We start from the raw sequence: 22,788 nt of genomic DNA on the forward strand, positions 1-22,788 counted from the left end.
TTTTACCAAACACCCCCACTATTGTTGAATTGGTCACTAATATATTATTCCCTTTACTGTATATTGATGGAAAAAAGCACATTAGCATCCATCAACTCCAAAGGCCAGCTAAGAAAGTCCCTTGGGAAATTCTGATAAAGATTTACACTTTTCTTGCTCAAATGAGATTTTTGACAATCCATACCAAAATTTTAATTAACAAAGGATGAAGATTGTGGGGTGAAGTATGAGAGGCATATTTGGCTAAACATCAACGGTGAGGCAAAATACATTATGGGAGAATTGTCTTCTAGCTCATACCCTTACTGCCCTTGAATCTCCATACAAGGAGTGTAGACATTAACTAATGATGGACTGTTGACCGGAAACTGGTGACAACTTGTGGGTGCTACAGAATATTTGACCTTCAGTGCATTTCAGTATAGATTTTGTTTCCATTAAGCAAGCCTTGTGGCAATTTTCTTTTTAATCCTGAAAAATGGAACTGTGGCAAATGAAGCTGGTATTTTCTTCTTCAGAGTTGATTTAGAATTTGTTTGAAAATTATGACTGATAAAGCTATAAATATACAGTGGTTCGGGAATTAATTTGCTCTCAGGCAAAACTTCTGAAAATTACACCCAACAGCTCTCAATATATTTGTCATTCCAGAATAATAATTATAAAAATAATGATGCTAGTTCTTTGACACTTCCCCATTAATTGTGTCCAAGGCACTTCACAAATAATTGCAATGAGATTTGATTGAAAAAATAATTCAGTGTGCTGTTCCTTGGGGCCTAAAGAAGAAAAGGGAATTTGAAAGAGTGCCCTTCATTTACAGAATGCTTTTGACAGAGTGAATCATGACACGCACAGGAGAGAAGACTTTACAGTGAAGCTTCAGGAAGCAAAGTGATTGAGTAACTCTTACATGTTGGAGTGAAGAAAGGTAAAACTTTGAAGAGGTACCATAGCTCAGTTGAAGGACCAGCCTGTGACCATGAGTGGTGGCGATGATGAGAGGGAGGGCATCCTCAGCAGCAGGATAGAGTGAGGTGGACTCGCGGTGTGGAGGAACAGGTACACAGAAAGTCACCAGCATAGTATGCATGGACCAAGGCCATGAAAACCTCTTATCAGTAGCAGAGTAGCTTATTTATATTTTCCAGAGGTACTGCTGATGTAACTGGGGCTAACAGCAGCATGTGCGTGGTCCTTTCTTTGCCACAGTGGTTGGATCTAGGACACAGAAGTGGGCTGCCTCTTTTCAGATCCCAGGAACACCTCAGAGAAAGGAAACAGAGTGGAAAGCAAAGCAAAGTGCTTTTCTTCTTTTTCTTCACTTTCTTAGCGCAAAGAAAGACATGCCTTACAGAGAACTCATTCTCAGTTTTAAAGTTTACATAGCATAGTTCCCTAACTGAATAAGTTTGTGAGCCAGTGGTATGGCAGATCTCACTTACTTAGCACATCTGCTTCTGATGAGTATTAATATATCACATTCTCCTAAAACCTTCTATTCAAGGATGTCATTACGCTTTGATAAAGTTCATTCCAGTACTAGCAATCTCATAAGAAATATTCTTGTTTAATCATTCTAGGTTCATCCTGGAAAACCACGAACAGTCTCAGCTCAGTCAAGCACTTAATATATACTTACCTTGAAGTCAATGGGACTGTGCACTTGAAACCAAGCATATGCTTCTGTGCTGAGCTAGGCCACAGTCAAAGTGCACAGGACTGAAACACCAAGTCTGTAAATGGAAACCCTAGCATATAATTTTGGTTTTAGAATGTTCTGCTACCATAGGTCCAACTGGTCAAGTTCATGGCTGAATCAAGTGGTTAAGAAATCCATCATGTTCCTTGGTTTAGTGTAGAATTAGCTGGATGAAAGTCTGTGATCTGCAATACACAGTAGACTGGGTTAGCAGTTTTAATGATCGTTTCTAGCTTTGGGAACTGCAGATAAAATCCAGAAGAAACTATTGTGCTTTGGCTTAAAAAGCTCTGACTCCATAGATCATCCATCCTTTCCTTTTTATAACATTGGGCAATCCTTAGAATGTATTTTAATGGAAGTGCTTGAGCTGCAAAATTCAGATTTGTATTTTATACATGGGAATTGCTCTGTTTTACAGCACATTAATAAAAGAGGTGGAGGTCATTGGTGAAATGTGGTCTCTGATAATCCTTTACTGTTATTAGCCAGCTTCCATTTTAAAAACACTGATCCTTATGAGAACAGGTTCATTTCAAAAATCTTTCAGGGTTTTACAGCCTCTGCTCTGATCCATCCATTGGTGGTCCCCATGGTGGAACCTCTGTCTGCAGAAGACAGGGGTCCTCATAAGCCTGGCTAGCTAAGAAGTACAAACTGTGTGTTTGACTTGGCATCTCCAGTTGAGTCTCTGGTGAGCCAGCAAAGAGGGTTAGCTTCTGTTTCAGATGTTCATCAACATCAGACACATTGGCTTCTGTAGCAGTTCTGCCTACCCACAGGTGAAATTCAAAGAGAGTTTAGCCATGTTTTCTCTCCCTCTCCTGCGTTCTCACTAGTAAAAGCAGTTGTCCTGAATCTTGCAGTATCTCTGCTGGCTCAAGTGCCTGATGTAGACTTGTAACTGTAAGGACAGTGAAAAAAATTTGCCTCCAGATGTGGAGGAGGCAGATTGAATGATGGTTGAATGATGACAAAGGAGTGTTTTTTCCATCACACTGCAGTGGCTCTAGGAGCCAAGATGCAGCTTGCTTTCCTGTCTGAAAAGAGGGATTATACTGATCAGAATGTCATAAGAAGCTACAAGTGATGCATGAGCACTCACCTTATCTTTCTCAGTGAGGGAGATTGTGTGGCAGTTGCGGGGCTTGTCTCAGAAAACAATGGATTACAATACTTAAACACTCGCAACATCCTTAAGAAAAGAAGAAATCTCTGGATTTGCTAACAGTGGGGCTGTGTGTGGCACTGGTTAGCTGAGTTTCACAAGGTGGTGGTGGGGCACAGGGCTATGGCTGCATGACACTGTGCAGTGCTGTGCGGGGTAGCAGGCAAGGTCTTCAAGGAGGGTTGTTGAGGAGGGGAGGCAGCATTAGGATAGCGTTTGCCCTGGTTGGTAGCCAGCTAAGCAAAGCCACATCCATTCTTTCCACGAAGTCCTGTGCTGTGTGGACACATACCTTTGGTTCTGTTTATCTCAGGCATGGCAAACAGACATGCTCATGACTCATGAGCATCTATCCATATCTGACAGTCCTGCAGCACTGTGACATCTCCTCTTGCTTTTGATCAGCCATTGCCAGTGAGGATCTGCAATGCTGTATGTTGAGTTACAGTCTCTGCAGGTATCTAAAAGAAGGGTAGATGTGGTGCTTAGGGACATGGTTTAGTGATGGACTTGGCAGTGTTAGGTTTATGGTTGGACTCATTGATCTTAAAGGTCTTTTCCAACCTAAATGATTCTGTGATTTTATGTTAGTTGGAGTTTGAGATCTCATGAGAGTCTGAACAATAGGAGCCATGCTGAAGAGAGAAGAACCCCTCTCATGTTACATGACTTCTTTCACAATCCCCCAGTCTGAGGCCTGGGGACTCACTGAGTGGAAGTCTCCTGGCTCTCCCCTGAGGCAGGTCTTGACTGAGCTTCTTACTGCCCTTCACCATGTGCAAATAGGAACCCAAGTGAAACAGAGAATGGGCCAAGACTGACCTCTCTGATGGACCAGAAATGCTGAGGAACTGTAGAAATATGCCAAATTGGGAATGTGACTTGCAGTCCTTTGATCTCCTTCCTTGGGGAGGCACAGGACAATTTAACAGCACACTGTCCCATACTGGAAATGAGCACTAGTTCATGCTTATTTATCTGGGATTGAATCTCTGGGTTCTTCCTGACAGATTGGTGTGTTTTGCCAGCTGCTCCATATTAATAATAAAAAAAGTAAATAAACAAGCAGTCATACTTTTGCAAAAATTAGGTTTGGATTAATTTTTTTTTTCTCCATATTGAAACAATTTAGCAACACTTGTTTTGAAGAAATTAAAATTTAGGAAACAAAGAGTCAAGGTGCTCTGTATGCATTAGCAACAGTTAGTGCCTCCTGTACATCACGTGCTTCACAGATAATGATGCACCTGCGAATATCCCCAAACCCATTTAACAATTGGAAGCACTGAGACACAAAATAGTTTCATGATTTGCCCAAGACAGAGGACTCCAATGTCAGTGCTATTGGGTGCTTGGGACCGTGACTGCATCTCCAGATGACATTTCTCTTTTGGGGTGGAAGAAGCTCAGCAAGGTCAATTCATGAAGGAGCTGCAGGCAGTGAGGGTGGAGGCACAAAATAATCTGGATTTGGCATAACTTTAAATGATAACATATCTAGGTTACTATGATTATTGTAATTCCTATGGCTCTGTGAAGGTACGACCTGAATCTGTGGTTCTTTTTTTTTCTCTTCAGGGTGGTGAAGAGCATAGCCTTTTCTTCTGTCTCCTCCTATTCCCTGGTAGCTGAGAGATGGAACTATTGCCTCTTTCATGATACCAAGAGAGAAAAAAGGCTTATTCTTTCTTCGTTCTGTCATCTCCTATCCACATATTCTCAGACAGGTTGCAGAGGGACATTAACAACTCTCTTGCTTCCTGGATCTCATTGAAAGGAAATGGCTCACTGCAAGCAGCTATCACAGTGACTCTCAGGCCACTCATGGGTTAGCTCATAGTTTGTCTCATCTGAGGAAGAGTTTCATAGTTGGCCAAGACAGGAAGAACTGATTGAGTGGGCAGGAAGCGAGGTAGAAACATGTCTGGAAGGTGAAGACTGCTAAAAAAGAAAGCAGGAGTGGGAGGGGAGGTGAATGTGGGTTCAGAGGGGTAAACTGAATGAAACCATGAAAATGAGAGAGCTGGAAGAACGTCTGAGTTGGATTTGGGTATTGAGGGGAGAGAGAGGGAAACTGATGGTTTGTCCCATTTTGTAGAAGGGCGTGTACTCTGCCAACAGCCTTCTGAGTCCTCATAACTATGAGCAGAGATCAGATTTAAGAAGGCAATGAAGAGACTGCAGCAGTTGGGATGAGGACATACTTAATGTACAATTAAAGATTTCAATGGATCAGGTTAAAGAAAGAAAGAATACCAGTAATGAGGTGGAGGTGGTGATGGGAAGACAAGACAGCAGGGTGATATGTTTGTGTAGGAGGACTTCTGGGGTAAAGCCAGCTTGACTTTTTTGGCCTCATGAGTAAAGTTGAGCTCTGTATGCTGACACATTTGTTTGCTCAACTCTGCCTGTGCAGCAGAAGATTTCTCCTTCCCCTAATAAATTTGCTGAATTGTGGAGTGGTTTTGTGTTACGGAGACTACTTTTACATCTCAGCGTGGGGTAGGAGTAAATGTTACTTTCCAAAGGCTATTGCACTAACCTGTGGCATGACCTACAACAGAGCGCTAAAATTTAAAATGAAACTGATACTACAATATGATTCAAGTAAGTCTAATAAAGATAATGATGTAATTTGACTTTAACTTCTAAGCATTCTTGGAGGTGTCCACACTTGCTGCATTTGAGAAGACAGGTGGTAGCATGGGTAGTCATTAGCCTTCTGATCTTTGGTTACAGCCTTGTTTGATGGGTTCTGGTCAGTGGCCCACACAGAGTGGAAACTGTGACCTCAGTCTTAGCAGACAACTGTCTTCTTTGTGAATAATGCACTGAATATTGAGGATAATTGAAGCAGACAATGGTCTGAGGTGGTGGGTCTGATTCTGAAACGGGGACATTTCATCAGTCTATACCAAGAAGACAGCCTGAGACCTTACCTTATATTACAGTGATTTGCATCTGTTGGTCATGGTTGGGATCCAACACTGAGAATCCTCCAGGCTAGCGGGTTGTCTGGAGAAGATCTAAGTGGTTGAGTACTTGCAAACTGAAGTATCTGCCAGTCACTATACATGGCTTGCCCTGTGCCAGGGCAGAAGCAAACCAAAACGGGGGGAGATTGTACAGTTACAGAATTCATGGCTATGATCTGGGCTTCCCCAGGAATGCTGAAATACTCACACAGTAATTAAACATGCCATGAAGTAGTAAGCTGAGTTAAGAGAACTTACAAGAGACCATACTGGAGCAGTAAAGGAAGCACTCAATGTGTGATCAAGTTAACACTACACAAAAGTAGGTCTGCATATCTGCAGAACAGATATTTATTTATTCCCATTGAGTTTGGCAGGACCCCAGTGCTATATGTATGCTCTGCTTCATTGCACAAACTTTTACTGTTGAATCATCTTATTTTACAGGAGCTTTATGTAATGCATGTGGTTCAGGTTGTCTTTTCTGGAATGGGGTCCCTCTGAATCTTCCTTCTTGTTCAGCTTCCCTATCTTCCTCCCTTAAGGTCTTTTTATGTTACAGTTGAAGCTTTTCTGTGCAATCCTAGAATAGAAGCATGGTTTGATAGGAGCATGGTTAGTCTGTATATGTAGGTAGACACTTATCTTGCACAAAAATCCTTGGTCCTGTTTAGTTTAGTTTCTTTTGCTCCAGACTAGGAAATCTGTGCTGAGAATTATTCCAGAAGAGATGTTCTTGAATAACACAGTGGTTAACTGTGCTCTGTGCATCTAGCAATGGCTTTTCAATTTCAAGGCATGGACATTTAACCTCTCTGCTCTAGCATGAGGTATGCTGGATGCATAAAGCTGTTACAGCCTGCTGGAGATGGGAGCTACAAGTGGGCTCAAGTGAGATGAAGCAGTAAATGCTGTCCTTCAGACGGGGAAGTCTCAGCTCAGTGTTTACATACTTCTCTCCTCCAAAACACACAGTGTAAGGGTGAGGTGGGGAGCAGCTGGTTTTGAGGAGATGAAGGCTCAAGTATTACCAGGTTTACCACATCTTTAGAAGCTGATCCAAAACCCATCAAGCTCAGTGGAAAACTGCCAATGATGTGAAGAGCCTCTGGATCAGGCCTTTAAACCCAGCTCCTTCAATTTGGCACGCTGTCCTTTGTGCAGCTGACTAATCCTTGTCCCAGTCCTGTACTCTCAGGAAGCTGGTGCAGAGCAGCATGCTAGCAGGCTGAAATGGCAGAGGGCCTCTTTTCACCTTGTCTTATGCATGCATAATAGCCTGAGCACAGCTGTGTCTGCAGACTGACATTTCCTGCGAAGCTTTGTCTTCTTTGCAGCTGGATACCTGAACCACCTTGAGCTCTGGAGGGACTTGCAGAGCTTTAGAGGCTCTGAATCAGATGTCTGGCAATGGATGGTGTTGGAAACTATTAAACTTTTGTTCGTTGGTCCTCATGTGGAGGAAGTGAGAGCATGGATCTTTAACCCCCTGGAAATGATTAGAGATGAGAAGCACAAAGGAGGCCTTGATGAACATTTTGCCCCTAAGCCATGTGGTTCCTAGCTTTCCGGCTCCTGCTGCCGACATGCAAAGCCAGGGGCTTGGTTTTTAATTTTTCATAATGTTTTTAAACAGATACTTTTGCAAATGTAAACATGCCCCAGCACTAAAGGTTTCCAGCCAAATTAAAGAGTCAGCACTGGAAAAATCAGCCTTCTGAGAAAGGTCAAATACAAGCAAACTCTGGAGTTCATTGGGTCCATATGTGTAAACTTCAGCTAATATGGGATAGACCCAGAGCAGCGCTTACCTTGCAGGACTGAGCTAGTTTCGGAATGAAAGGCTGAAACTGTCCTTAGGGACACCTGTGGTCTGAGCAGTAGATTTGAATGTGTTGAATGAAAAAAGACCCATGTCCTGACTTCTGGTTGCATTTCCATTCCACTTTAGCCCTTTCCTCTTAACAGGAAGAAGAAAGGTTGGGAAGAAAAATCTGCCATTTGGCATTAATTCTGACAACTCACATTTAGACATTCTTATCTGGGACCATGCTGGGTTTAATAATCTCCAACTACATGCCTATAAAAGCTTAATTTTGCTATGAGGATGCATGCCTTGCAGCCTTTAATTTAATAACTGGGAAGGGTTTCTTTGTAAGTTGTACCACCTGCAGTAGTAATAGAAATCAAGACACTGCCTGTTATTTCTTGGGTTTGAGTGACATTTCAGCCAACATGGAAAGATTCAAGCCACCTACTGCCTTTTTTTTTTTCTTAATTATTTTTACCTGTAATTTGTCAGAGCTTGCCATTAAAATGAAGAACTGATGAGTGTTCCTCTCTGAAGTGGGGAGCTTTTGCTTAGAGCAGCAGATGCAGAAATGTTCTTCTTGCCACTGCACTGTAATAGTGGGTTAGTTAGTAGGAAAGAGTTGGTAGCAGAGGAGGTAAAATGACAAGAGAAAATTATGGCCTAAAAGCAGGATCCTTAAAAGGTATCATCATTATATAGCAATCCCCTAATCCCACCCCCGTCAGCCAACAGAAATGTGAGGATATCTGCAGCACATGTCAGCCAGCTAACCTGCCTGAAAGGTGTTATTGTTGCTGGTTCTGCTGCTTGGCTCAGAAATGTCTCTGCAGCTAAAGAGCTACAGGAAAAGAAGACAGAGCCCCATTAGTTAGGAGAATGCCAGAGGTGAAACTGCAGTGCCTCCCTGGTGCTAGTACATCATTAAGGGTCCCAGAGGAGTGTAGGAGGTAGAGATGCTTGAAGGTTAGATGGGCTGAGTTATTCCTTAACTCATGCCTTTTCATTGAAGAGCAGAGGAGGTACACGTGTTGTGGGTGGTTATGCAGTATAACAGGAATTCTGAGAAGGGCTGGAAGCCCCCCAGCTCCTGGAGACATGGCTTTGAGATTGCAAGGATGAAGGTCTCATTGTTGGAGAGGCCCTGGCAGCGTCCAGTTAGGTGGGGCATGGGGCCAGGCCTAATGGTGTACAGCTCCATGGTGAGGAGGCTTAGGAGCTGTTATGAAACATGGTAGTGTTCAGGGCAGAGGCACCAAAGGTTCTGCTTTGAAAAGAAAGGCAGAACAAGGGGAGTGTAGGGACTTATATATGTGTTTTCTTAAGGTTTTGATAACTGAAGGGCTTGATTAGGTTTCATCCATCCCTGGAGGAAGAAGGGACTTGAAATTGCTCAACAAATATCCCTACGTCAAAGGTTTTAAACTGATGCACATGTGTAATCCTACAAAGCATGCCAAGATGCCAAAGGCCTTAATGAGATTCCTCATCAGCACTGTCATCTCACCCGTGTGGAAGGGGGAACTAATGCCTACAACAAAACATTCAAACTTGACTGCCTTCAGTGAGACTTCTCAATTTATCACTGGGCATATAAAATGACAGTGAAGCATGTTTTTTCAGAGCTCTTTTTGAACTGGTCTGAACTGCATCATTATTGTTATGAGTCATCAGGTCATTGGCCTGTGTGTTGGTATCCTGTTGGCATGAGGCCAGAAGATATTACCTTTCTTGCTGAGCCTCCTGGATCTTCAACATCCATTCCTTGAATGAGGCAGAGTTACTTGTCAACAGGTCACAGAGGGATTACAGATAAACTGGTTCGATCTCATTTGTGCCTTGCTCCCTCAGATATTTGTTATTCTCCATTTATTTAACAGCCAGAGTAGTTAACAGCTGAAATAAATTCTCAAGAGAAGTCCTCACAGTAAAGCTGGATAACTTCCAGAAAGATGCATATGAATCTATCCCCAGTTATTTTGTGCAGTAAAGGTGTAGGGTGAGAGTTTGAAATTCTGTGATCTGTGATACACACAAAGTCAAAGTTGGTAACTGCATTGAAATCTGGGATTATGTGAATGCCCTAACATCAAGCCTAAGAGTACCCTAAAAATAATAATTCAGCTTTTTCTTTAAACAGGTGTATTTTTTATTACATCTGGACTATCTGCTCTAGATCTCTCAACTGATGTCGTGTTAATAGATGTATCTTCTGGAAAAGCTTTGTGTTCATGAACACGGTGTAGCCAAATCTATTGCTTTGCATTTATAACTTGAGTGATTGCAGTTGGACAATTGCCGAGATTGGCAAATCCAAGCTAGTTGATAGAGCCAGTTTCAAGCCAATGTAGTCTCTAAGCCACAGAGATGCTGTGATGACCCTCGCCATCTAAATTAAGGAAGGATTTGACTGGTAGGGATCCCAGATGTTAGGTAACACGAAACCTAAAAGGGAACCTAAAACCTGAAAGAGAAAGTAAAACCTGTCATTGGAAGAGCCAGGTCTTGAGTGCAGATCACTTCTTCTTTAACATGGTTTTTAGTCAGTTGACACCACCTTCTCTTTCTGGAGGACAGCAGATTTCCTTTGCTTAGCACAATAGGCAAGGCTATGGACTTCTTACAGCAGGTAACCTAGTTCCTTTACACCACTTAACCCTGGCACTGAAGATAGTTCCCTGGTTTTAACAGAAGTAAAATTGAGCTGCTGTTGTCTCCGAAACCAATGCTGACACTCCATCTTGGATGTGAAAATAACTGCTGAAACAGCCCTGCATTTACGTGCAGGTTTTTGCACATTCTGTGAAGAATCAGAATAAATAGAAACCCTTTAAATAGCTTATTAATTAGCCTTCCCCTGACAGATAAGTCAGTAGGAAATCCATTAGTGGATGTCCGGGTGAACTCACTTCTAGCGAAGTTTTATTGTTTTCTGCTTTCTCATTTTTGTTGCAGATTTGAAGCCCTGGCTATCGAATTTCACCTATCCAGGTGTGCATGACTTTTCTCAGCTTGCACTGGATGCCAACAGGAACCAGCTCATTGTGGGAGCAAGGTAAAGATAATCTTTTAATTACTCCAGGGTTGCCGCTCAAGGTCTTTCCCTTCAGGCTCTGGCTTCAGAGGGGAGTGTGTTTCCAGTCTCCCCTTCAAAAAGAAAGCCATAATTTATGTAGAGGGATTTAGATTCCTAGTATAATTGCAAAGAAGAGAAAACTACTAGAATTTTTTTTTAAATGACTGGTTAATGAAGCAGAATGCTGGCATCTCCCTTGGTATCATGAATATTAGAAGAGTTACAGTAAATCATTCTGCACCATCCCTCCGCCAGCATAGAATTTGACTTTATGGTTTATTTGCCATGCCCAGACTTTCCCTCAGTACCAGGTTCATCTATGCACCATTGTATAAATCGTAGTGGCAATGTAAATGATTGCTTTCTTCTCTCTTAGAATTCACTCCACAACCTGTTCGCTTCATCTTGCTGACATAACCAGATCCTCACCTAATGCATTTTGGTGCAACTCTGTTGTTCTGGCCCATTGTATATAATTAGCATATATTTTTCCTTTATTTTTAAACATTATTTTTATTTAGGATGCCATTACAGGAGGGTGGAAACACACAAGATGAGCCTAGGCAAGGTCTAACAAATTTAGAGCTACATTTGTAACCTGGAAGAGAACTATGGTTCGGTGAAATAATATGCGTCAGGAGTGGTTGAATCATGAGCACCAACAGCAACTATTTTTTATGGCATAATAAACAGATAAGACAACCCAAAAAGAAAGGACTAAGCATGGTCTAACAAATCAGTTTAAGTATAGCATTTAGAATCAGATAACATTGTGGTAGCAGTCTCTACTATTAATGAAAATGGAGGAAGAGGCTGCTTTCTTCCCAGGTTTTTCAGCATTAGAGGACAGGGAGGTGAGGAACAGAGCTGGAAGAACTCATGACAGGAACAAGAGAAAAGAGCGAGATGTGTAGCAGAGGGAGAGTGTTTTGCTTCACAGAGACAACTGAAGTGTGATTTAATATAAATTTTCAGTGAGTATTTGTGCAGTAAATAATAACACTTACCTTCCTGTAGCTGTTGAAATTGCCAGAGGCCCTACTGCTTTTCATACAGAAACATTTTACTTTTGAAGCCGTGGCTTTACCTGTGCTGGAATCTTTAACCAGCAATTATTAATATTTATTACTTCAGAATGGCATTGCTTTGGGGACAGCTGTGAACAGCGCCTTCTGCTAGGCATTGCACAAACACAGGCACGTTGCTCTGAGGAATTTATGGTTTACATAATTTGGCTGTGTGGCAGGTTTTCCCCTGCACAGACACTGCTAATGCTGACACGCTTCACCCCTGCTCAAACCCCAGCTACACGTCCTGGAGGGAGTCTCTGTCTCCACAAGAGTTTGTATGAGTGTGGTTAGACACGAGGCTACAATATAATTATAAACAGGGGAATGACAGCAAATTTGGCTTCCTGCTGGAAGTACAATATATTGCAGTATATTGCCTCATGAGGAAGGAGTAACAAGTATCCATAGAATTTGCTTGGAAAAGTCAGTTTTCATAAAGCACTACTCACCTGTCTGGGTGACTGAAAGTTTTGATGGTGCCACACGGCTCTGCCTTAGTGATTTTCGATAGATTTAATAGAGATGTAATTTCCCAGGGTGTTTTTTTCGGGCTGGATACAAGCTTGGTGTGGGTAAAGTGGGGAGTGCTGAGCCCTTTCCATCTACACCATCTCATTTCCACCCTATGTGAGGTGACAGGGAGAGGTGCATGAGTATGGTGGTGTGGATGGGGTCCTCGGTGGTGCACAGCTTTGGCCACACTGAGCTGCTGGAGCAGTGCCAGAGAAATGGGAAGGGGAAGTAAAGACTTTTCTGTTCCCTCCTTCCCTGATAAATCCACACCTTGTTCTGGACTATTTTTAGGGGTGATTTTTTGAGTCATTAGTTGCTCGTGCACCATCTGCTTGAATTTGCAAATGAAACAATACCTCAAAGAGATAGGAGCTGTCTCCATCCATCTCTACAGGGTGTAATTTATGAAACCTAAATTTAAATGTTAACCATGTTTAAATGTGCTACTGTAGATCATATTAGTAGTAACACCAGCTATTCTGGGGTTGGGGAAGGAGTTTGGGATCAGGGTGTAGTTTATAACTACTCCCACTTCTCAATTTCCTGGTTAACATTATTCTCTTAGATGATAGCATTATAAATTATTTCAGACTAGTTCTTTCTGTCTCTATTTAAAAGCAGTATGACCTCACCACAGCATCTCTTTGGCTTAGTTCATCCTGTGTTTCAAAGCTTCACAGAAAATGTTTCCTAGAAGAAAAGAAGATCCTGGGGCTCATGAGGGTTTTTGGTTTCAGGAATTGGACACAGCGTGACTGAAACTGTAAGAGGTATTGAGGGCATGCCATGCAGACAGGGAGCTGGAATAACACAAACCTCAGATTTTTAAGCTTTATCCTTATCTGAGAGCCCTCCCCAAATGACTGGTGCTGTCTGAGTGCAAACCAGAGGAGTTTGATAACTCCACCACACCAAACACCTGCCAAGTCAAAATCCCAGAAACAAAAGAATTAGTTTCAAAAGCCCACCATGGTTTCTAAGCAACGTATTTACTTGTCACATCATTTGTAAAATCCAAACACTTGCAAGTAAGGATATGAATAGTTTAGAACATTGTAAATCTCACACTACCCATATTATGAGCAACATTTCATTAAGTATAAAAACACACATTTCAAAAATTCATAACCTTCATTTTGACTCACAGTTTGCATGTTTTGTTTTTGTTTTAAATGTAGTGTTAGTATTTTAATGTACTGTTTTTCTTCTGTGAATGAATGATTGTTTTGAAATATTTGCTGCTTTTTTCAGCTATTGAGCGCATGTGATTACTATTTGAGCTCTTTTTAATGGGAAGAAAAACAATTTTCTAGACCTCATTATTACCGAGAAAAAACTTGAAAATATGATTACAGTAGTGATTTCACCTGCATATTGGAGAAGCAATGCTCTACTCTCTCACCTGTGCTGTAGGTAGGGTGCCCAATCCCTGGGGAAGGTGGGTTTTGTGGAGGAGATAGATACTTAATGTAGCTGTGACATCCCACCCCCTTGAAGAGCCTTACTTCTTGAGACTATCTCATTACTGGCTGGGCAGAGACGGGAGCCAGTAAAGAAGTGATGATATGAAAGACCCTGCTTGGAGTCAAGCCAAAAAGCATGCTTCACGAGAGCTCCCTGGCGAGGAGAACACAAAAGGTTTAAAGGAGGATGGTTGAGACACTGTGTGACAATCTGGCACCACAGCAAGCTGAAGTGAAACAGCTTGGACAACAGGAGGATGGTACCCAGACAAATGGCTGCACAGAGAGTGGCTGGGAAGCCCTAAGGGAAACATTTGACTTTTCCCAGAAGGAAACTGTGGGGGTGTCAACTTGGGACAGTAGCCTGCTGGGGCTGCGGATGTGAGAGGCATGGCTATGAGGGTTGGCCATTCGCAGTGAGTGGAGGTGTTACTGTAGAAAAACAGCCAGAAAGCACCATGACCAGAAGTCCTCATAGTCCTGCCTGCCAAGAGGGCTGTCAGTTCCATCAGGAGATGGGAAAGGATCGTCTCTCATGGCTGTCGCATGGGGAACTGCAGCTCAGGAGCCCTTGTCACAAATAGTCATTACCAAGAAGAGCCCAGAGGTAGAGGGTAGTGAGCAAAGGCAGCATCAGAGGACTCAAAATTGGCAAGTAAAACACGTGTTATTCTGGTCTGCCAGACGTCTCTGCTGCTGGTGATGCAAGTCTGGATGCTTTGATGGGGGTGATTTTCATACTTGATTTAGAGCGGAACTGAATGTGCCTGTTAATGCCAAGTAGATAGGTGCAAGAAAGGCAATATGGTTAGTTTGGGGAGCAGGGAAAATGCTATATGAACTTTCAAAGGTTGTTTTAGGGGGAGCACAGCAGCCTAGGCACACCCTTTCCTGGCTATTATTGCTCCTGGCTGTATAAGCATTAAAACAACTCTGGATCATGCAGGCTTAGGAGCCAAAGACTGAATGGAGTGACTGATGTCCCAAAAGAGTTGCTTCAAGTTGCAGTTTGCAGAAATATGGCAAATTGTAAATATACTCTAGGACCAGGTTTGGCACCCTGAGTTTATTGAAAGTCTCCAATGTATGATAGATTCGTCTGTCAGACACCAGGTTTCATGCAGATTTCTGGCTGAATGTAGGTTCTTTCCTGCCTGCTTGGCAGAAAGCTCCAGAGCACTGCAGTAAAACTCTCAAAACCTGTGCTGCTTGGAAAATATCACTCTTACCCTTGGGCACCTTCAATCCTGTCCAGATCTGGACTGCCACTGAACCCTGAAGAGAACAAGGCTCTGCAGATTATGTTGCTTGGGCAAAAAGCATTTTGCAAACCAGGAAATTCAGTGGCAGAAGTCGGGTCAGAGTTGATCAGAGTATCAGCACTGGGTCTGAACTCTGTCGAGTATACTTTTTCTTACCAAATGATCAGGGGCCCTCACCAATATTTATCCTCACAGGGCTTCTGTGAGGCATGAAAGAACTAATAATTTCACACTATAGATGGGGAAACCAAGGCCCAGAGGGATTAAGAGCAAGCCTGCCCTGTGAAAAGGCTATGATGCTAAGATGTGAGTTTATAGTAGATTTGAAAGGTAGTGCAGTGCTGCACCTAACATAGCTACTCCTGCAGTGGGACTATGCTTTCTGAAGCTACCAGTCAAAGTCTGCACAACCTCAGAGGTCTCTGCACTCGCCTAATGTGGACATAGCCAAAGTTCACAGAAAACCTGTGGCAGAGGTGGGATTGCTTGCCCTCAGCCTTGCATCTCCAAAGAAGACATAAGTCTTGAAAATGCTCATGGAAGTCTGTGAGTCCCATACACTTACAATGGGACAGTGAGACTTCAGCATGGCTGAAAAAGACAAGTCTCATACAGCATGGAGAGACTAACAGGCAAACAAGTTAGCATTGGCCACAACCACATGGGCATAGCCACAGGTTAGTCTGTCCTATTACCAGCCAGGAATGACATGCCATTTGTTCCTGACTACAGGATTTGACTCAATACTTTACTGAGACAAATTGCTTGAGCTGAGTTACTGCCATTTCTGATGGCTTCCATTAGCATTGCACCGTCTTCCGCCAGTTTTACCCCCTACTAAGTCATGTTTGGGTGAGAAATTACCTTGCCAGTTGAGGTATTAATGGGGACGTGAGCAAGCAAAGAGCATGATAATGTTTTTGATTATATCCGAATCGTAGGAGGGTAGCTGAAAGCACTGCTGCAGAGAAACCTAGAAAAATAAATACCATCCTTTCTCACTGTGATTTTTCCTATCAGACAAAAGAATGCTCTAATTAAAGTTGCATCCTTGTGTTGGGGGCTGGAGGGGAGCAGATAACATGATGACGTGAGGAAAAAAAGGGAGAATTAGTCTCTGAAATTAACAGAAACTTTCAAAGGACCATTGATGTTTTTTAAAGCTGCCTGACCTGCATGGTAAAGAATATGGTGAAGGTGAGAAACCTGTGATTAGACATTGCAGCTAGTTAAATCCATAATTGGGGGTGCACAGTTTCTTTACACAGGGAACAAAAGTGTTATTTAAAGCGCAGGTTTTAACATCTCCGGTTGAGCCTGGGATAGTTCAGAGGGAGATTTTCCTCTCCAATACTGTGTCAGGTGAGGTCAGCTCAGCCCTTGTAGAAATGTGGAGGGGTGAAGCCCCACTGGGGTGTTTGGTTCCTACCTATAGAATTTGCTTTCCTATGCTGGTCTGCAAGGAGTCTGAATATGCCAAATATGTGCTGTCCCTGACTTATACCCCTTGGGGAGGAGGGGAAGAGGTGTGGACAGGAAAGGATGGAAGAACAATTTTGTAATTATGGGATTCTGGGAACTTCGGAGCCTGGCCCAAATTTTTTCAAAGTGTAATTTCTTTTCTTTGTTAAAATTTGTGCATTTTCTCCAGCACAGAATGTGAATTTTAGTTAACTCAGAGTAAATAAATGAAATAAAATACTATGCTGCAGCACTGTCAAGTTGCTGGGCTGGTCCAATGCACAGAAGAAGCTGTAAGCTGTAGGAGAGCTAAGATGCAGCTTTGCTCCAGGTGTTCTACCGGGAGGCAGTGGCCATCTCTGGTCTGTCATCTTTGTTGGCAGAGAAAACATCTGGTCCTTCAAACCACCTGCAAGGCAGTACCATCTACCTCTCTGCAAATGACCTCACTGGCATTGTAGTCCGCTTTTGCCCACCATCAGAGGAACCAGGGTATCGGCTGACTCATGGCCAGCCAGCGCTGTGTGAAAGGCAGTCTTAGCACAGCACAGGCTGTGCGGTGGAAGCATCCTTACACAGCAAATTGCAAGTCTGACTGGAAAAATATCTCATATTCCAGATAAAATGAAAATTGGTGATACCCTATCACAAAAGCAGCCACCATGAGAGGTTCACTTGCTTTAGTAACACACTGAGAATAATTAAGTTTGAAGATTTTATTTCAGGGAGTGAGGTGCAAGCAAACACAAGGTCAGGATATTTTGGCAAAAGCCTTGGAGGCTTGGACCTAATGTATTTTACAGCATCACAGGATGGGTCTGCAGAGCAGTTTCCTTTTGCATTACTGAAAATACTCTCTCTTTGGATAAGTTGGTGATATGTCAGTTTTATATGGCAGGGCTCACCACAGTGACTTGCATATCACTTTTTATCCAGATGTTTAGGTTCTAAGCCTACTGTTCTGTGCCACTGCAAAGGTATAAAAACCACAGCAAAGAGAAGGGATTCGTTGGCAATAACTTAATCTCACCAGCCAACTCTATCTGTATTTGCATACAAGTCATGTTGAACTCATCCAGAGTTTGAGGAAAGCTTGACAGAACTGAGCATGTTTATCAGGCTAAGTAGGCAGGTGGAGGAGCTGCCAGGGAATATTTGAACAATGATCAGTGCATCAGAAGAAGAGGAATTTTACAGAATGACTTACTGAAAGCACAACTAGAAGTGATGAGCAAATAGGAGATCAAAGGTCCCCATGCTGTTTGGGGCCATAGCAAGGTGCTTGCAAGTGCTTTGTGACTCAGCCAACTGGATGAGAGGGGGAGAGAAGAGCTGTCAGCCGCATGTCAAGTGAGACTTAAGGTGGCATGTAGGATAATATGTGATGGTCTGAGAGGAAAATAGGAACAAACCCACACAGAAGTTTCGAAAATTTGGCTCATTTTCCATCTCTGAGGTTTTAAAGAAACTCATCTAGTGAAACAGAAGGAGGGAAATGTAATAATAATGAAAAAAAAGGAAATTGGCCCGTGTTTTATAAATATATTTAAACAATATTACAAAAAAAAAATCCTATTTTTTAAGTGTGTACATATGGCTACCTTCCAGAAAACAGATGGTTCAAGGTGTCTCATGAGCATAGCAAACACTGTCACCCCGAGGAGGTGGGATCACATTGGAGTGAGGCCTTGCTTCTCCTGCACTGGGGAAAGAGAAGGGCCAGAGACACCAGAGCCAGCTTGATGCTCCCCTTATGAGCCAATGGAAGAGGGGACATGGATGTTGATCCCCTTCCTGCTTCTCCCTCCCAGGGCAGCAGCCATTTGTCTAGATTTCTGAATATTGGTACAGTCCAAGGGTGCCACAGCTTTGCTGTTGTTCCGCATGCTCTGCAGCTATAAGCATCTGCCTCTTTTGACTCTTCCTAAAGCTGGTCCTGAGCATACAGCATCGAGCCTGAACAGATCTGTGCCACGCACCTTGTGTCATTAAAGCTGATGGTAGTTCTCCTCCATTGACTGGAATATAGAGGATTTGATTTTCACCCTGTTTCCACTGAGAAGTACTAAATGGCCCTCGGTGGCAATCCAGAAGCAGTAGCTAGGACCCTGGCTTAATTTGGAAGCTGCTTAATCAGAATGATATGCTGCTTGCGTAAGGAGCCTCTTCTAAGAGGATGCTTCTCTAGCTCTGGCTGGATTTATCACTGAGAAATGTTTCTTTGGGAAAAGCAATTGCTCATACAGCAACGGCATCATATTACTGTATGCTGTTTAGTATGATTCTCTGTAGAACATCTATTGATTTTTAAGGAAGAATGATGTACTGGACAAGTTTTCCTTTAATAGAAACAAAATTACTGGTGAATAAGGATCCAGCTTATAAGGGAGATGCTGGCTCTCCACCTTTTCTCCAGCATGTGTGTGCTAGGCCCTTCAAATGAATCACTGGAGTAACATTTACAAACAAGTGGTCAAATCACACTCTGGAGCAGGCATGTTATTAACTCCTTCTGAGAGCAAAGGCCAGAATCATCCTTCAGAAGCTGAGTTTCTTGGGATGGTTCGCTGGTTCAGAAATGTGGATAACCATCTGAAAAGTTCAGCCACAGCTGGACCTGCATAGAGGCACCGTGCATTAATCTAGCATGAGATTTGGTAGCCAAGAGCCCTGGGGTCTGATCTCAATTCTATCACTGACTTGCTGTATGCTTTGGAGAAGGCCATTTAACCTTTCTCTGTGTGCTTTGGAGAGGTCATTCAACCTTTCTCTGGCTCATTTTCTGCATTAGTATAAGGAGGGAATGATACTAACCAGCTCCCAGGGAGTCATGAAGCATGACTAAGATGTGTTTGTCATGTCCCCTAGAAATTCAAAGTATATCTAAGGCCTCCAGGAGCAAAGATAGGAAGAGCTGACAGGAGTTGCTGGCCCCTAGCCCAAGACTCACTCCCAACACGTCTTCCAGGAGTGCCAGAAGGAAGCATTAGGTTTGTCACATGCATAATTCTGTGTCTTGTTTTTTATTGCCCAGATGACCCTGTTCTGTTAATTATTTTTCTTATTATCTATGCTGTGACAGTGGTGAGTTCTTCTTGCAGACCTGGCTCCTCATTGCAGCACAACACCCTCCTAAGAAGGGAAAGTGGAGAGGGCTATCTTCTCCCTGGGATCCAGTGATAGGACCCATGGCAATGGTTCAAAGCAGCACCAGAGAAGGTTTAGACTGGACATTAGGAAGCATTTCTTTACTGAGAGGGTGGTCAGACACTGGAACGGGCTTCCTAGAGAGGTGGTCAGTGCCCCAAGCCTCTCAGTGTTTAAGAGGCATTTGGACAATGCCCTTAACAACATGCTTTAACTTTTGATCAGCCCTGAATTGGTCAGGCAGTTGGACCAGATGATTGTTGTAGGGCCCTTCCAACTGAAATAGTCTATTCTATTCTATTCTACAAGCACGGGGAATGCCTTCCCAGAGCACCATGAGCCTACTTGAGTCTCCAGTACCTCACCTGGGCTGTGCTGGGTGCCTGTTCCAGTGCAGTAATAGCCCCCAAAAGCGAGAGTGACTCTTCACTCAGTTCTCTTCATCTTTCCCTATATGTGGTTTTTTTCATGATCAAACATATTATCAGCTTCTGTTGGCTTTGTTTCTATTTGCAGGGTAATTGTCTGTGTATAGAGAGAGGGGGCTTGAGATAGCCTGCCCTGTAATGAGGGAGGGGTGAGCTTCCCATGTCTACTATAAGGTGCAGGCAAGTAGCAACATGGAAGCAGGGGTACACGTCCTGTAGTGATACAGACCAGCTGAGATAAGGCAGCATATTGTTGGGTCTCTGTCTGCATGTCAGAGTCCTGAGAAGTTCTGGTGGTGGTTTGCATTGGGGATCTCGTGGGTCCTGATACGCTAGCAGGGGTTGTTCTGAAGCACAGTTATCTTCCCTGATTTGTGTGTGTGGAGGGGGACGGAGTTGGGAAATGTGAACAAACCCTGCTCATTTAAATAGAAAAAAGAATCTGAAGCTAGAGTAGCCTTTCATTTACATCTGATCTACCACTGCAGAACTGAAAAGCACGCTCTCTTTTAATTAGAAGGCAGCACCTTTTAATCAGCCAGCACAGTGCTGACAGATGTAGTGTCTGGAGTCACTGAAAGAGGCCTGAACAAGTGTCTGAAGCATGTTGCAACTCTTACAATTTCAGAACTCCTAAGAGGAAGGGTCTCTGCTATTATTCAAGCACTCTTGTTATGTGGCTTCCATTGGAAAAGCTTAATTTGTCTTGTAGCTTTGTTGCTCAGTGGCATCACAGACGAAGTACTTTGCCTTCACTGTACATTGTTTCAAGGCCAGGCAATGTGTGAACAAGTGCATGGGCATCACGTTACAAAGTTCATCTAAGGTGTGCTTGGCTGTATGAAATAAACACTTAATAAGCAGATTTGACTTGGGAATGTCATGGCAAGCAGATGTAAGTGGATATATTCTTCCACTCTTTCTTGAAACACATCTCAACTGCTCTCCTGCTGTTCTGGTGCGTATGCTTTGTGGTACCAGGCACAGTGAGCACTTAATCATTTTACAAGGCAGCCAAATACGAATTACAAAGCCAATTAACAAATACTTTCATTTACAGGATTTATATTGCAGCTTGGCTCTGTTCATATGGAGACTAGCCTAGAGGGCCCAGTTTGGGAAAGTAATTGGACATCTACCCAATTTCCATGAGTGTAAATGGCACTTCAGTACAGGTTTACATGCTGTGCCCCAACTTTGGGGGGAAGTTATTCTCCTAACCAGGGCACAGATTAATGGTCCAGGAGATCAGCTTCTGGTTGTGCTGCAGATATGCTCTGTGATGTTGGCTAAATTGCCTAATCTGTTCTTTAAATTTAAATGAGAACTATGTCTCTTTTTCACTTTTCTGTATATATTTAGATGGCAAATTCTTCAAGACTAGGTTGTATAGAGAAGGAAGGTCTTTACAGCAGAGAACTTCATATATCTGAGCTGGGGGATAATATCCCCTTGCAATCAAAGGTGATGGAGAGAGGATCCACCCTCAGGTTGTTTAAATAGGCATCAACCATCAACCCACTCCATGTCTTAATGCCACAAACCAGTCTTGGCTGAGACTTCAGGGTATTACTGTTTAACATGGACATTTTCAGAAATGCACCGATGTTCATAAATAACAAGGTTAGTAGTAATAATAATTAGTAGTTTGAGGGACCTTTTAATGTGTATAATACCATTTGTCCCAGAGTACTTGGAGAAGTGTTGTCGCTTGCTCTGGAGATGGCTGAAATGCAGCCAACTGTGGGATGAAATAAAGCTCGTGTTTTAATACCATGAAGTGAAGTTGCATGACTTTTAGGACAGAAGGTGAGTAAGAAGGTTGTCCTATACCTCCAAGTTTGTGCATCAGCTTTTTATACAGGAGAAGGAGGTTATTAGAATAGCTGGTTGCACCAGGCAATCGCTCTTCTGGCCTACTCCAGATGGGTTTAATTTAAGAGAGAAAGAAATTAGCCAACATTCACTTACAAGACAAAATGGGAGAAAAAAAAAGACCAGGAAGGCACCTCATCCATTCATGCAGAGATCTCAGTGTTCTCACATGTTTCTTAATCCTACTCTTTCAACTGCTTTAAATTATAGTTTAGCAAGGTATTAAACAGACATAACTTCAAACACAAGCAGAAAAAAGGACACAAATGGAGCAATTCTAGGTACAATAAACCACGCCTGTCATTCAGAGACCTTGCGCATTCTTGGACTGAAATTGCAGTTAAAATGCAATCCATAAAAATGGCACCATCTTATTCAGCAGATCTTCCCTCTTGGCTTTTTACTCCTGGTATAGCATTGCAGAACAAGTATGGTTAAAAGAACATGTTATTAATTAAGGATTAGTCAATTCTAGCTGAGCAGGTCAACTGGAGTCTGGAGGTGTCTGTGATAGCCTGGTCGGCCTACTGGTGTTCGTGTTACTGCTGATGAGATGTGAGAAAGATCAAACAAACAAGAAGAAACTGCCAGTAGCTGTGCAGACACCAGGTGAGGCAAGCTGATGAAAAATGTAGGGAAACCCTTCTTTCTGTAAGAAAGACATAAGATCAGACTTAGAGAGCTGAGGTTAGCATGAAACCTTTGGAAGATCATTGTGCTATTCAGATTAGTACTATGTTCCTGCCTGGTTTAGGTCTCAGCCACCTGAGTGATCTCACTACTAACACTTTGTCCAGGTGCTACACAGAAGTCACTGAGAGGACAGAGACTGGCTTTA

At 42.8% G+C, this 22,788-nt stretch overlaps 1 protein-coding gene across 3 annotated transcripts in view; it reads left to right on the forward strand.

Moving 5' to 3' along the window:
- The window catches only part of SEMA5B (semaphorin 5B), a 276,944-nt gene that overhangs the window by 143,324 nt on the left and 110,832 nt on the right, over positions 1-22,788 (forward strand). For all 3 annotated transcript variants that reach the window (XM_074910110.1, XM_074910111.1, XM_074910112.1), the window contains exon 5: positions 10,611-10,710. In XM_074910110.1, the coding sequence (XP_074766211.1) occupies positions 10,611-10,710 (100 nt within the window). The remainder of the gene's footprint in view (positions 1-10,610; positions 10,711-22,788) is intronic.

The sequence above is a fragment of the Athene noctua genome, chromosome 7, assembly GCF_965140245.1.
Source record: "Athene noctua chromosome 7, bAthNoc1.hap1.1, whole genome shotgun sequence".
NCBI classification, from domain to species: domain Eukaryota; kingdom Metazoa; phylum Chordata; class Aves; order Strigiformes; family Strigidae; genus Athene; species Athene noctua.